The 15,449-nt window shown below is 54.4% G+C and overlaps 1 protein-coding gene across 4 annotated transcripts; it reads left to right on the forward strand.

Annotated features, from left to right (window-relative positions):
• Nucleotides 1-3,161: 3,161 nt before the first annotated feature.
• FPGS (folylpolyglutamate synthase) lies at nt 3,162-14,958 on the forward strand. Of its 4 annotated transcripts, none has more exons than XM_054501383.2 (15): nt 3,162-3,933; nt 5,177-5,275; nt 5,361-5,414; nt 5,498-5,562; nt 7,867-7,981; nt 8,102-8,179; nt 8,314-8,375; nt 8,479-8,581; nt 9,124-9,201; nt 9,448-9,595; nt 9,690-9,779; nt 10,569-10,719; nt 10,919-10,994; nt 11,833-11,899; nt 14,088-14,958. In XM_054501383.2, exons 1-15 carry the CDS (start codon nt 3,796-3,798, stop codon nt 14,495-14,497), a joined length of 1,734 nt encoding a protein of 577 aa, XP_054357358.1. In that variant the 5' UTR covers nt 3,162-3,795; the 3' UTR covers nt 14,498-14,958. The 4 variants fall into 4 exon arrangements, with proteins under 4 accessions (XP_054357358.1, XP_054357355.1, XP_054357360.1 ...); XM_054501380.2 differs by having other exon boundaries at nt 3,165-3,933; nt 5,147-5,275; XM_054501385.2 differs by having other exon boundaries at nt 3,168-4,267; nt 5,006-5,275.
• The last annotated feature ends 491 nt before the right edge of the window (nt 14,959-15,449 follow it).

Raw genomic sequence — 15,449 nt, forward strand, 5'->3', positions numbered from 1 at the left:
GCAATCTTTGCCTCCCGGGTTCAAGTGATTCTTGTGCCTCAGCCTCCGAGGTAGCTGGGATTACAGGTGCGCATCACCAAGCTTGGCTAATTTTTGTATTTTTAGTAAAGATGGGGTTTCATCATGTTGCCCAGGCTGGTCTCGAACTCCTGACCTCAAGTGATCCACCCGCCTTGGCCTCCCAAAGTGCTAGGATTATAGGCATGAGCCACCATGCCCAGCCAATCTTTGAACTATTTGAATGATATATTATCCAAAAAACACCAGAATTTAAAAAGAAAACATAAGAAAAAGTGTTTTTTTCCAGCAATGTGGACAAGCTTTCTACCTTACACCGGAGGAGGGAGTCCGGCTCTGGGATCTCATTCATGGAGGAATGGCTTAGAGCACCTATGCCACCTCCTACAGATGAGTCCACTGAGGCCACCAATAGTAGATCTGGAAAAAATACTTACCTTACAGAGGACAGAAACTGAGGGATAATATCAGTACTACACAAAGTGCCTTTTTTTCTTTTTCTTTTTTTTAACTTTTTAAACATTTGATTTATTTATTTAAAAAGATGGGGGTCTCGCTATGTCACCCAGGCTGGAGTACAGTGGTGCTATCATAGCTCACTGCAGCCTCAAACTCCTGGGCTCAAATGATCCTCCTTGGCCGGGCGCAGTAGCTCCCACCTGTAATCCCAGCACTTTGGGAGGCCAAGGTGGGTGGATCACCTGAGGTCAGGAGTTTGAGACCAGCCTGCCCAACATAGTGAAATCTCATCTCTACTAAAAATACAAAAATTAGCTGGGCATGGTGGCACGTGCCTGTAGTACCAGCTACTTGGGAGGCTGAGGCAGGAGAATTGCTTGAACCCAGGAGGCGGATGTTGCAGTGGGCTGAGATTGTGCCACTGCACTTTAGCCTGGGCAACAGAGTGAGACTCTGTCTCAAAAAGAAAAAAAAAATCCTCCTGCCTCAGCCTCCAAATAACTGGGACTACAGATGTGCACCAGCATGCCCAGCAATTTTTGCTTTTTGTAGAGAAGGGGGTTTCACCATGTTGCCCGGGCTGATCTAGAACTCTAGGCTTCAATCTTCCTGCCTCAGTCTTCCAAAGTGCTAGGATTACAGGTGTGAGCCACTGCGCCCAGCCCACAAAGGGCTATTATAACTGACATGAAAAAGCTAATCAGACATTAGAAAAATGGGCCAAGGATGGGTTAGGCAGTTCACTGAAATAAATGCATGGGAAGATGCTCAAGTTCACTGCAGCGGGGGAATGACAGAAACACTGAGATGGTTCTCTGCACCCTGTGCTCTGGGGGCATCCTGGGAGAGGGGTGCCTCCTTCACACACAGCTGCTGGGATGCCAAGACTACAGCAGCATTGGGGAAAAGGATTGCAAACATCCCTGGACCCAACCCGACCCCTCCATGCAATCCAGCTCACAGAAATCAAGCCCTTCGATGTAAATGCATATTCATAGCAGCAAAACACTGAAGGCAGAATGAATGCCCTTCCACAGACGAATCCAGGATGCTCCTGGGAAGGCCATACGGCCATTAAAGACGCTGAATTAGCAGTGTCCCTGCGGAGACAGGGAAGGAGGCGCAGAGGCTAAGAATAAGGACTCTGGGGCCAGACATCAAATCTTGGTTTTGTGACTTGAGCATATGCTTTTACTCCTTTGGGCCTATATGATATTAGTACCTATTTCATGGGTTTGTGATGAAGATTAAATGAGCAACTGTGTCAGAAGTGTTTTTAGCAGTGTCTGAATCTAGAGAGGTACTACTTAAAGTGTTTGCGAAGGGCTAGGCGTGGTGGCTCAAGCATGTAATCCCAGCACTTTGGGAGGCCGAGGCAGGTGCATCACCTGAGGTCAGGGGTTCAAGACCAGACTGGCCAACATGGCGAAACTCCATCTCTACTAAAAATACAAAAATTCGCCGGGTGTGATGGCATGCACCTGTAGTCCCAGCTACTTGGGAGGCTGAGGCAGGAGAATTGCTTGAACCTGGGAGGTGGAGGTTGCAGTGAGCCAAGATGGCGCCACTGCACTCCAGCCTGGGTGACAGAGCAAAATTCCATCTCAAAAAAAAAAAAAAAAAAAAGGGTTTGCTAAGTAAATGTCTTAAAAAAATAATAAGCTTGTCATTGAGTAAGAAAGTTAAGTTGCAGCCAGGCATGGTGACTCATGCCTGTGATCCCAGCACTTTGGTAGGCCCAGGTGAGAGGATTGCTTGAGGGCAGGAGTTTAAGGCTGCAATGAGCTATGATTGTGCCACTGCACTCCAGCTTGAGTTATAGATTGGGACCCTGTCTCTAAAAATAAACATTTTTGAAAAGCTAAGATGCAAAATTATTGTCACCTGCATTGGCAAGACCGTATAGATGTCTAGGTATGTGTGGTTTCATGAGCAAAGAAAACTATGGGACACATACTTAGTTGTCAACAGGATTGCCAGAGGAGGAACTGTTTGTGTGTGTATGGGGGGAGGGGGAAGGGAGTAAGCAAAATAAAAATATTTAAAGCTCATGATTATTATTATTATTTTTTTTTTTTCGAGACAAAGTCTTGCTCTGTCACCCAGGCTGGAGTGCAGTGGTGCGATCTCAGCTCACTGAAACCTCCGCCTCCCAGGTTCAAGCAATTCTCCTGCCTCAGCCTCCCGAGTAGCTGAGATTACAGGCGCCTGCTACCACAACCCGGCTAATTTTTGTATTTTTAGTAGAGATGGAATTTCACCATCTTGGCCAGGCTGGTCTCGAACTCCTTACCTCATGATACGCCCGCTGTGGCCTCCCAAAGTGTTGGGATTACAGGCGTGAGCCACTGCGTCCAGTGTCTTGATTATTTTTATGCAGTCATTAAACTATGTACATGCATGTGTACAGAGAAAGTTTCAATGACTAAAAATAAGGAAACCAAGAAAGAACTTCTTTATCTCCCACGGGGCCAGGGTCGGGGCACCCCAGCAGTGTGTGAAAGGCAGAAGTCCAGCCAATGACAGACTCTTCCCAAAACATCACTTGCTTATTTCGAAATCAAACAATTTCTCATAAATATTTTCTCCCAATGCCGGGAAGAGGGAGAGGGGAAGGAGGTACGGAAACTCCATCAATCATTTGAAGGACTGCCTTTTATCAGACTGATTTTCCATAGTGGGTTGTTTGCAGCTTCCTCCTCCCCAGTTCTGGGCCTCAGCTGTCAAAAGGATTTCACCATGCAACTTTTTCATGCTAGCAGTTGGGGCCAAGAAGCTAACAGATGAGAAAAAGCTCTGAAAACTCCAGGACGACAAATAGGTGTCCTCCTCACAGAAAAGAAGGATTACTGCCCCATCATCCCCAGGTGGCCCTCAAATCCATTCTCTAAACTGCAGCAGCTGTTTAGAGGTGTCCCAGGTGTCCGCAGCTCTGTCATCCTGTCCCTGTTCGGAGCAGAGACTGAGGGCTGCTGACCCGGACTGGCTATTTTGGGACGTGCTGCCGGGGGGCCTTGGGAGGTTGATGACGAAAGGAGTGCGTGCCCGCTAAGGGAGGGGACGCCCCGGAGCGTGCCACTCAAAAACATGGTCCCGAGGCCTGCCCCTCATCAGGATGGTGCACGCGGGAGGGGCGGCTTTTTAGTGGCGCAAGGGGGCTGGTCGGGGGGCGTTTGGGGCGGTGCTAATTGATGATGGCCGGGGCGGGGCGGTGCTGATTGGCGGGGGGCGTGGTGAGGCGGCGCTGCGCTGATTGGCTGGGGGGGGGGCGGGGCGTCTCCCGCCCGGGCCTAGAGCGCTGCCGGGGGCGTCGGGACTATGTCGCGTGCGCGGAGCCACCTGCGCGCCGCTCTATTCCTGGCAGCGGCGTCTGCGCGCGGCGTAACGACCCAGGTCGCGGCGCGGCGGGGCTTGAGCGCGTGGCCGGTGCCGCAGGAGCCCAGCATGGAGTACCAGGTATCAGGCGGGCCAGCGGGCCGGGGCGCGACGACACGTGGGCCTGCGCTGAGCCGCAGAACATCCGGGCTCTGCTAGCCGAGAGGGTATCGGGAGCCCTGGACTGGGGGACTCGGGGGGCGGAACATCCTGGAGGCTGGGGGTGGGGACAGGGACCAGGAAGTTGGGCCCGGGCCGCCGGGTCTGGGAATTCGGAGACTATAGCGTCCCCGCCTCGGGGTGGGGAGTGGGAAGGGGCACTGGAGCTAGGATCCAGAAGCCCAGAGGCTCAGCGGTGCTTCTGGAGTTCCAGCGATCTCGGAGTCTGAACCGGCAGTGAGAGTGGAGAAAGAGGGTAGGGAAGAGACTCAGGAATTCAGGCTTGAAAGATCCAGGAGTATTAATCTGGGGGTGGGCTGTCCAGGATTCAGAAGATTGGGGATCCAAGGGCCTGGATTTGGGGGAGAGGCAGGAATCAGGGGTAGTGGAGGGCCCCAGAACCTGGAAAACAGAAAATGTCCGCGGGCGCTGTGCCAAGAGCCGGTTGCCCTAGACCAGACCCTGATGCCAGTCAGGCTGGTGGCACTGGTTTGATGAGGGTGGGGCCTCCAACCAGCCTTGAGGTCCTGAGGGTGGGAGGCACGGAATATGAGGCCTAAGGGGAATGAAATAGCACCCCCACTCTCACTTCCATTGTGAACCCTCCTGAAGCCGTACCTACCTGCCTTCCTGGCTGAGTGACCCCTGGCACACCCCTCCTCCCTCTGAGTTGCTCTTCTGTGGGTTGGAATGTGGAACCCAGAGTCATGAGGGTTGGGGTGGAGCTTCGGGGAACTCCAGAATTCGAATACCCCAACCTTCTGTAGTTCTGGCCCCGCCCTGGCAGGGAGCAATATAGCAATGGACCCCATTGGGGAGAATGAGGGCAAAGGCCCAGGAGTGAAGTCGGGGGAGCCTGGGCAGGAAGCAAGGCTAGCCCGTTAGTCACGCCACCTTCTTTGTGTAGCACTCCCTGGGTGGGTCTGAACTGCCCCAGACTCCCATTTTTGCCAGAGCTGGAAAGATGCCATGCTCTCTGTTGCTTAACCTACAGGCTAGGCTAACAGTGCTGGCACGGCAGGCAGGCCTGGTACTGGCCTTGTTGCCCTGGCTTGGCCACCGGTCTGCTGGCTGGCTGTGTGCCTGTGGACCCTGAGTGAGCCTTAACCTGCTACCTGGGCACTGTGGTTGCCAGGATGCCGTGCGCATGCTCAATACCCTACAGACCAATGCCGGCTACCTGGAGCAGGTGAAGCGCCAGCGGGGTGACCCCCAGACACAGCTGGAAGCCATGGAACTGTACCTGGCACGGAGTGGGCTGCAGGTAAGGTAGAGAGGGCCTGTGACCACCTCCCACCCCCATTTGTGATCCCCGTAGCTGAGGCAGGGACCTTGTCTGTCTGTCCCAGGTGGAGGACTTGGATCGGCTGAACATCATCCACGTCACTGGGACGAAGGGGAAGGTGAGGGGCAGGACCCTGGGGTAGGAGGTCTATTAAGTGGCTGGTGGGGTAGAGCCTGCCCAGACAATCCCTTTTCTTTCAAGGGCTCCACCTGTGCCTTCACGGAATGTATCCTCCGAAGCTATGGCCTGAAGACGGGATTCTTTAGGTACTGGCTTGTGGGGGGATGTGGTGTCTCTGTCCCAATGGACCCTGGGGGGCTATGGAACCAGCCAGTGCTTCAGGACCAGGGTCACCCCCAGGAGGTCAGCTGCATGTCTCTCTGCCCAATGTTTATTCATTCAATAAACATTCAGTTAGCACTTACCATATTGGCCCATGTTTATGGCAACCTTTAATTTTTTTTTTTTTGAGACTGAGTCTCACTCTGTCGCCCAGGCTGGAGTACAGTGGCACGATCTTGGCTCACTGCAACCCCCGCCTGCCAGGTTCAAGCAATTCTCCTGCTTCAGCCTCCCGAGTAGCTCGGATTACAGGCACCTGCCACCACACCAGGCTAATTTTTGTGTTTTTAGTAGAGATGGGGTTTCACCATGTTGGCCAGGCTGTTCTCGAACTCCTGACCTTAAGTGATCTGCCCACCTCGGCCTCCTAAAGTGCTGGGATTACAGGTGTGAGCCACTGTGCCTGGCCTTAATTTTCGTAATAAAAAAAATTGGGGAAGGGGAAGCAACTTTAATGTATAAACTAAATATGTAGCGGGAGGTCCAGTGTGGTGGCTCATGCCTATAATCCCAGCACTTTGGGCGGCTGACATGGGAGGATCACCTGAGCCCAGGGAGGTCAAGGCTGCAGTTAGCAGTGATCACGCCATTGCACTTCAGCCTGGGCGACAGAGCAAGATGCTGTCTTAAAAAAAAAAAGAAAATTACATAGTTGGAATAGTCAGATGGTCAGATGTCTCTTTAATAACTTAAAGTCCAGGTCGAGTGTGGTGGCTCACAACTGTAATCCTAGCACTTTGGGAGGCCAGGGTGGGATGCTCACTGGAGCTCAGGAGTTTGAGACCAGCCTGGGCAACATAGTGAGACTTCATCTCTGTTTAAAAAAAAAAAATGAAAAAGAAAAAAATTTTAAAGTCCATATATAACTTTAAAATCACATAGAGATATTTATCAATTAGTATGTCTTTAGAGTAAGGAGAAAATTGCCTTGCAAGGGCTTAAACGATAAGGGTGGCTTGTGCCATCCACGTTAAGGTCTCCCAGGCGGGCTGCAGATAGGAGCCCTTCTGCTCGGCCAGTGTCCACTGTGGTTTTGCCCTGGAGGCAGCACCCCCTCTTGGTCTCACTTGTCTAGACTTACACAAGAGGATGGCTAGGTAGAACCGGGATCACTCTTCCTGTGCCACGCATGTCTCCTAAGCCCATCACCAGGAACTTCTGAAATCAGCTGCCTAAGGTCATTTCAAGCCGATATGTTTTCCCTAAACAGTTCTTGTTCAAATAAAGAGATGGAGAGGAGGACTTACTACCTGAGTAGCTTTGAGGATTGAAAAATAAGGCACCAACCTGTCTTCTAAAATCATTTTTTTGGGCCAGGCGTGGTGGCTCATGCTTGTAATCCCAGCACTTTGGGAGGCCGAGGCGGGCAGATCACTTGAGGCCAGGAGTTCAAGAGCAGCCTGGCCAACAGGCGAAACCCTATCTCTACTAAAAATACAAAAAAATTTTGTATTTTTTTGTCTGGGCACGGTGGCTCATGCCTGTAATCCCAGCACTTTGGGAGGCTGAGGTGGGTGGATCACCAGAGGTCAGGAGTTCAAGACCAGCCTGGCTAACATGGCGTAACCCTGTCTCTACGAAAAATACAAAAATCAGCAAGGCGTAGTGGTGTGTGCCTGTAATCCCAGCTACTTGGGAGGCCGAGGCATGAGAAACGCTTGAATCTGGGAGGCAGAGGTTGCAGTGAGCCAAGATTGCACCACTGCACTCCAGCTTGGGCAACAGAGCAAGACCCTGTCTCAAAAATAAATAAACAAAAATAAAAACTACAATCATTTTTGGGATAAAAACCTAGCCTTCAACTTGGGCCCACATGGCCTTGAGGGCCAGCCTAGGGCTGCAGCTTGAACACTGCTTGTGGGCTTTGTCTCTGAGAGCTGTAAGACAGATGACATTGTGGGACAGATGTCAGCAGAGTGACTGATTGGTATGGGACTGTTGGAGCCCATAGAATGTGCAAGACCAGCCTGGGTGAGGGTCCAAAGGAGGAGAAGCTGTCTTAGTTGAGACCAGCGTGATGAATAGGGTGAGCCAGGTGCAGAGGCCTGGAGATAGAAGAGGGGGAGGACCGGGGGGCTACAGATAGTCCGGGGGGATGGGGCACCAGGAACAAACTGAAGGACACAGGAGAGGTGAGGCACGGAGGCCAGCAGCATCAGCCCCTGCAGGGTGGGGGAAGGCCAGGACGCTCGGGAAGGGAGTCCTGATGACCCCAGCTGTCCCGGCAGCTCTCCCCACCTGGTGCAGGTTCGGGAGCGGATCCGCATCAATGGGCAGCCCATCAGTCCTGAGCTCTTCACCAAGTACTTCTGGCACCTCTACCACCGGCTGGAAGAGACCAAGGTGCCCCATGCAGGAGGGCTGGTGGGTGGGTGTGGTTGGGGTGCTACGTGTTCCAGCACCCCATCTCCCCAGAGGAGGGGCTGCACGGGCTCTGGGCCCTGACATGTCCCTGTGCCACAGGATGGCAGCTGTGTCTCCATGCCCCCCTACTTCCGCTTCCTGACACTCATGGCCTTCCACGTCTTCCTCCAAGAGAAGGTGTGTGCCCTCTCCCTAGAACCCTGCATCTGAGGCCTTGGGAACAGGAACCTCAGCAGGCTTGGGGGCTCCCTGCTTTCATGCGGCCTCTGGGCACCCTCATATCCCCTGCCATGCCCTCTGCTCTTTGGCAGGTGGACCTGGCAGTGGTGGAGGTGGGCATTGGCGGGGCTTATGACTGCACCAACATCATCAGGTGAGTGCAGTTGCTTGGGACGAGGGGTGGCAGCCAGGAACACAGCCTCACCTGCCGCCTGGTGGCTCAGGGCAGGGCCTCATGGCCTTTTCCTCCCCTGCAGGAAGCCTGTGGTGTGCGGAGTCTCCTCTCTTGGCATCGACCACACCAGCCTCCTGGGGGATACGGTGGAGAAGATCGCATGGCAGAAAGGGGGCATCTTTAAGGTGACCAGGCAGACTGGGGGAAGGGAGAGACATGGAAGGCCTGGGCGTCTACGTTTTCATCCTGGCTTCACTGTGTGACTGGAACAAGTTGAGTCTCCTCTCCAGACTGTTTCCCCATTGAAACTTGAGGGATGGCTGGGCATGGTGGCTTATATGCTTGCAATCCCAGCATTTCAGGAGGTCGAGGTGGGAGGATCACCTGAGGTCAGGAGTTTGAGACCAGCCTGACCAATATGGTGAAACTCTGTCTCTACTAAAAATACAAAAATTAGCCAGGTGTGGTGGTGTACGCCTGTAGTTCCAGCTACTGGGGAGACTGAGGCAGGAGAATCACTCGAACCCGGGAGACAGACGTTGCAGTGAGCCGAGATTGCACCAAAGCACTCCAGCCTGGGTGACAGAGTGAGACTTCATCTCGAAAAAGAAAAGAAAAGAAACATGAGGGATGAGAGACAGTGGTAGCCCAGACCCAGGGATGTGGGGGCCAGAGATAGGAGTGTGGAGGATGCTAGGTAGCCCTTTCTCTCTCCTTCCCTCCACAGCAAGGTGTCCCTGCCTTCACTGTGCTCCAACCTGAAGGTCCCCTGGCAGTGCTGAGGGACCGAGCCCAGCAGATCTCAGTAAGTCTGATTGGAATGGGGCAGCGGCGGAGTGGGCGTGTGTCCCTCCTGTTTGAGGAGGCACTGCATCCTCTGGGGCCCCAGTTTGCTCATCTGTGCAGTGAGGACGCTGGGCCAGCCGCCGGGCCTGCTGGAACACATCTCAGTTCTGGGAGCAGGGCTTGGTGGCTGGGGGAGGGGAGAGATGCGAGGGCTGACGTGGTCAGGGAGGGCCTCTGCTGACCCGCTCCTGCCTGTCTCCCCCAGTGTCCTCTATACCTGTGTCCGATGCTGGAGGCCCTGGAGGAAGGGGGGCCGCCGCTGACTCTGGGCCTGGAGGGGGAGCACCAGCGGTCCAACGCTGCCTTGGCCTTGCAGCTGGCCCACTGCTGGCTGCAGCGGCAGGACCACCATGGTGAGTGGGCAGCTGAGTGGGCAGGCAGGTGGGTGGCACCTGTGGAGCCTGCCTAGGAGGGTCCCAGGCACACTTGGTCTCACACACCCCGCAGGTGCTGGGGAGCCGAAGGCATCCAGGCCAGGGCTTCTGTGGCAGCTGCCCCTGGCACCTGTGTTCCAGCCCACATCCCACATGCGGCTCGGTGAGTTGGACCTTCCTGCCCAGCTGGGACCACTGCGTGTGTCTGTGCCCCTTCAGATTTTTGTTTGTTTGTTTGTTTTCTGTTTGGGAAGAGACAATTTGAAGTGGTGCTTAAGAGAAAGGACTCTGATGTCAGCAAACCTCCCTGGCCTTATTGAGCTCATGAACTCTTTCTGAGCCTGTCTTCTCATCTGCCAGAGTGGATGATGATAGGAGCCACTGCCAAGGGCTGTGGTGGGGATTCGCTGAGGTGACATCACTAAGGTGCTGAGTGCAGAGACTGGCCAATGTGGGATAAAGTGCCAGCCAGTGGTAGCTGCTGTCACTGTCACTATCATCGTCATCAGACCCTGAGGTTCTGGAGGATGGTGATCCAGTCATCTGCTTCTTGCCTCCCCCAAAGCTTTCAGCACCCAGCAGGTGCTCATGCTGTTAAGCCCCTTCAGCAAATGGTGGGCCCGCTGTGTGCCATGCCTGTTGTCAGGGGCAAGTGATAAGGTCCTGGAGACAAACCGACCTCCCATCACATCCCGGCGCCAGCTAAGGGCTCTCGGGCTGTCAAACGGGAATAGCAGGCCCTTTCAGGGTTTCCTGAAAGATTCCACCAGATGAGACAGCCGAAAAGCCCAAGCCATTGACTGGTGCCAGTAAAAAGTTCCTGGGCTGTCGGGGTCCTGAGTGTTGAGGGCGGGCGCAGTCTGCAGGGGAGAACGGGCTCAGGAGTGTGTGTGCGGAATTGAGGACGGGGGTGGGAGAGGGCCTGGAGGACTGCCTTGCTGCCCTCCCCCAGGGCTTCGGAACACGGAGTGGCCGGGCCGGACGCAGGTGCTGCGGCGCGGGCCCCTCACCTGGTACCTGGACGGTGCGCACACCGCCAGCAGCGTGCAGGCCTGCGTTCGCTGGTTCCGCCAGGCGCTGCAGGGCCGCGAGCGGCCGAGCGGGTGAGGGGCGGGGCTTGGGGGGGTGGGGCCGGGGCGGGCCCACGGGGAGGGGCGGGATCTTGGGGAAGGGCGGGGCGGGGTCGTGGGGAAGGACGGGGGCGGGCCCACGGGGAGGGGCGGGGTCGTGGGCGGGGACGGGATTGGGACGGCAGGGAGAACGGGCAGCGCCCTTTGACCCAGCTCCTCACCCCTGTCGCAGTGGCCCCGAGGTTCGAGTCTTGCTCTTCAATGCTACCGGGGACCGGGACCCGGCGGCCCTGCTGAAGCTGCTGCAGGTGAGGGGCCGACTTGGGGGTGGGCGGTAGGCAGTCCTGAAGCCCCAGGTCTGGCGGTGTGACCCTGGGGGGTGCGAATCCCCTCCCCCTTGAGTTGTATTGAGGATTAGATGGGACAAGGTGCCTGTGCTGGTTCCGCCAGGTGCTGTAGGGCCGCGGGGAATTCAGTCATAGGTCATTACTCATTTTCCCGCGTGTCTAGACTCAAGTCCAGGCATAAGAGGAGGGCCACATCGTGGCTAAAGGTGTAGACTCTGGACTCGCTTGTCATGCCCTTTTAGGCACTAGCATATCACCCTGGACGAGAAATGGCATTTCCCTGAGCCTCAGTTTGCCTCTCCATAAAATGGGGTTGCTGCTAAGGATACCTGCTTCTCAAGTTTGGTTGAAGGAGTCATTGGGCCTTTCTCTGCTTGGGGAAACTGAGGCTGCCCAAGCTGTCAGGGCTGAAGTGGCCCCTAGGTATCATCTCCCATTTCACAGACCAGGAGGCTGAGGCTGTATCCAGAACCTCTCCCATTTACCCACAGCCTTTTTCCAGCCTGGATTTGGGGCCCCCTCACTATCTGAGTGACCTTCAGCAAGTCCCCTTGACCCGTGGCCACTGTTCCCTCGTCTGTACAGTAGGTTGGGGCTTCGCTGCTCAGGCCACAGGCCAGGCAGGGTATACTGAGGTAGATGGGGGCAGGGTGCTGAAGTACCTTGGCTAGGTTTATACAGCATCATTCTAGTTGTCAGGGAGGCTGCATCTCCAGAGATGTGGGCGCAGGGGGCCATATGGAAGTTGGTGGACATCCTTTCAGGGGTCTGACACCAAGTCTTTCCCTTGGCCTTCTAGCCTTGCCAGTTTGACTATGCCGTCTTCTGCCCTAACCTGACAGAGGTGTCATCCACAGGCAACGCAGGTGAGAGGTGACAGGCATGGCCCCTGGGGATGAGCAGGGGTCCCTGAGGTAGACAGTGGGGGCTTCCAAACTGGAGGTTTGGGGTAGGAAATAAATTTGTTTTACTGTATAAGCACACTTTAGTGTACTTATACTCTTTTATACACCAAAGTATACTTTATTTAATTTTATTTTAAAAAATTTTTGGTTGGGCGTGGTGGCTCACGCCTGTAATCCCAGCACTTTGGGAGACCGAGGCGGGCAGATCACGAGGTCAGGAGATCGAGACCATCCTGGCTAACATGGTGAAACCCCGTCTCTACAAAAAAAAATACAAAAAATTAGCCAGGCGTAGTGGCAGGCACCTGTAGTCCCAGCTACGTGGGAGGCTGAGACAGGAGAATGGCATGTACTCAGGAGGCGGAGCTGGCAGTGAGCCGAGATCGCACCACTGCACTCTAGCCTGGGCGACAGAGCGAGACTGTCTCAAAAAAAAATTTTTTTTAATTTAATTTTTGAGACAGAGTCTCACTCTGTCACCCAGGCTGGAATATAGTGGCACAATCTCAGCTCACTGCAACCTCTGCCTCCTAGGTTCAGATGATTCTCATGTCTCAGCCTCTGGAATAGCTGGGATTACAGGCGTGTACCAACATGCCCAGCTAATTTTTGTATTTTTAGTAGAGACAGGGTTTCTCCATGTTGGCCAGGCTGGTGTCAAACTCCTGGCCTCAAATGATCCACCCACCTCAGCCTCCCAAAGTGCTGGGATTACAAGTGTGAGCCACCAGGCCCAGCCAGCATTTTTTATTTTATATGAAATAGTGTAGAATAGAAAATACCAGTGTACATTGCACAGAGTAAGGATAGGTCCTGTTTGGTGAATATTATTCTGTTCCAGGTATATGTATAAGTATGTGAGTCCTGGGTTGCAATGTAAAATGTGTTTTTTACTATGTATCGTGTTAAAAAAGTTTGAAATAGTGTAAAAAATACAGATCCCAGGCTGGACTTGGTGGCTCACACCTGTAATCCCAGCACTTTGGCAGGAGGATCGTTTGAGCTCAGGAGTTAAAAGCCAGACCTCATCTCTATTAAAAAAAATAGAAGAATTAGCCAGGTGTGGTTGTGTACACCTGTGGTCCTAGCTACTCAGGAGGCTGAAGTGGAAGGATCGCTTGAGCCTGGAAGGTGGAGGCTGCAGTGAGTCATGAAGTCGTGATTGCATCACTGCACTCCAGCCTGGGTGACAGAGCAAGACCCTGGACCCTGTCTAAAAAAAAAAAAAAAAAAATCTCCAGTCCTCACATCAGTCTGGCTGGGGAGAGTTCTGGAATCTGCTTTTTTTTTTTTTTTTCTTGAGACAGTCTCGTTCTGTCACTCAGGCTGCCCAGGCTGGAGTGCAGTGGTGCCATCTCGGCTCATTGCAACTTCTGCCTCCCAGGTTCAAATGATTCTCCTGCCTCAGCCTCGCGAGTAGCTGCGACTACAGGCGCGTGCCACTACACCCGGCTAATTTTTGTTTTTTGTTTGTTTATAACATGGAGTCTTGCTCTGTCGCCCAGGCTGGAGTGCAATGGCTTGATCTCAGCTCACTGCAATCTCTACCTCCCGGGTTCAAGCGATACTCTTGCCTCAGCCTTTCAAGTAGCTGGGATTATAGGCGTGTGCCACCACACCTGGCTAATTTTTGTCCGGCTAATTTTTGTGTGTTTTTTTTTTTTAGAGACGGGGTTTCACCATGTTGGCCAGGCTGATCTTGAACTCTTGACCTCAGGTGATCTGCCCGCCTCGGCCTCTCAAAGTGCTGGGATTACAGGTGTGAGCCACCGCGCCCAGCCTGGAATCTGCGTTTTTAACCAGCAGCCCCAGAAATAACTATGCCCACCTGGTGATGGTCCCCAGCTGGATGTACATTTTATAGATGGAGACAGTGAGGCCAGAGTGGGGAAGGGGTGCCTAGTGGGCAAAAGCTTTGGAGCCAGAGTGTCTGGCTCTGCCTCTCGTGACCTTGGTGAAGTCACTGAACCTGCCTGAGCCTCAGTTTCTTCATTGTGTCCATGGAGAAGACCACTAGCCGAGACTGCTGGCCTGATGATGTAAAGGGCTTGGTGCTAAGCAGGTGCTCACGGTGCACCCGCCCCTTTCTCCACCCCTGTCCCTTACTCCCTCTTCCCTTTGCTGATATGCCTGTCTCTGTGCCCCACAGACCAACAGAACTTCACGGTGACACTGGACCAGGTCCTGCTCCGCTGCCTGGAACACCAGCAGCACTGGAACCACCTGGACGAAGAGCAGGCCAGCCCGGACCTCTGGAGTGCCCCCAGCCCAGAGCCTGGTGGGTCCACATCCCTGCTTCTGGCGCCCCACCCACCCCACACCTGCAGTGCCAGCTCCCTCGTCTTCAGCTGCATTTCACATGCCTTGCAATGGATCAGCCAAGGCCGAGACCCCATCTTCCAGTCCCCCAGTCCCCCAAAGGGCCTCCTCACCCACCCCGTGGCTCACAGTGGGGCCGGCGTACTCCGTGAGGCTGCTGCCATCCATGTGCTAGTCACTGGCAGCCTGCACCTGGTGGGTGGTGTCCTGAAGCTGCTGGAGCCCGCACTGTCCCAGTAGCCAAGGCCCGGGGTTGGAAGTGGGAGCCTCCCACACCTGCCTGCGTTCTCCCCATGAACTTACATACTAGGTGCCTTTTGTTTTCTGCTTTCCTGGTTCTGTCTAGACTGGCCCAGGGACCAGGGCTCTGGAATGGGAGGCCGGGAGAGGATGTCCTCTTTTTTAAGGCTCTGTGCCTTGGTCTCTCCTTCCTCCTGGCCGAGATAGCAGGGGGGCTCCCCGGGTCTCTCACTGTTGCAGTGGCCTGGCCGTTCAGCCTGTCTCCCCCAACACCCCGCCTGCCTCCTGGCTCAGGCCCAGCTTATTGTGTGCGCTGCCTGGCCAGGCCCCGGGTCCTGCCATGTGCTGGGTGGTAGATTTTCTCCTCCCAGTGCCTTCTGGGAAGGAAGAGGGCCTCTGCCTGGGACACTGTGGGACAGAGGGTGGCTGGAGTGAATTAAAGCCTTTGTTTTTTAAGGAAATGGCAAAGCCTTCGACTGACCCTTGACCCCCTGCTCCCTCAGTAGAGACAGGGAGAGAGGGGCTGCTGGTGGTCAGGGACCTGCACTGTGTAGAGGGAGCCTGGCTGTGTGGCCTGGGACAAGTCCCTCCCTCCCTGTGCGCCTCAGGTGGCCTGTCTGTGAGATGGGAAGACCGGACTGAAGCCTGTTGACCATATGCCAGGCAGTGCTTTCTGCAGACCCCCTTGCAGAGACCTTGTGATGGAGAATTATGCCCATTTGACAGACGAGGGAACTGTGGCTGGTTTCAACAAGCCATGGGGGCCGGGCGCAGTGGCTCACGCCTGTAATCCCAGCACTTTGGGAGGCTGAGGCGGGCAGATCATGAGGTCAAGAGGTCGAGACCATCTGGCCAACATGATGAAACCCCGTCTCTACTAAAAATATAAAAATTAGCTGGAAGTGGTGGTGCACGCCTGTAGTCCCAGCTACTCGGGAGGCTGAGGCAGGAG

Source organism: Pongo pygmaeus, chromosome 13 (genome assembly GCF_028885625.2).
Source record: "Pongo pygmaeus isolate AG05252 chromosome 13, NHGRI_mPonPyg2-v2.0_pri, whole genome shotgun sequence".
NCBI classification, from domain to species: Eukaryota; Metazoa; Chordata; class Mammalia; order Primates; family Hominidae; genus Pongo; species Pongo pygmaeus.

What these genes read in the sequence shown, in the direction of transcription:
- FPGS (XM_054501380.2), top strand. Translation starts at nt 3,796, where the DNA reads ATGTCGCGTGCGCGGAGCCACCTGCGCGCCGCTCTATTCCTGGCAGCG. An exon ending in AGAAAGGGGGCATCTTTAAG is followed by an intron (nt 8,582 to 9,123) that starts GTGACCAGGCAG and finishes TTCCCTCCACAG; the next exon opens with CAAGGTGTCCCTGCCTTCAC. An exon ending in CCCTGCTGAAGCTGCTGCAG is followed by an intron (nt 10,995 to 11,832) that starts GTGAGGGGCCGA and finishes TTGGCCTTCTAG; the next exon opens with CCTTGCCAGTTTGACTATGC.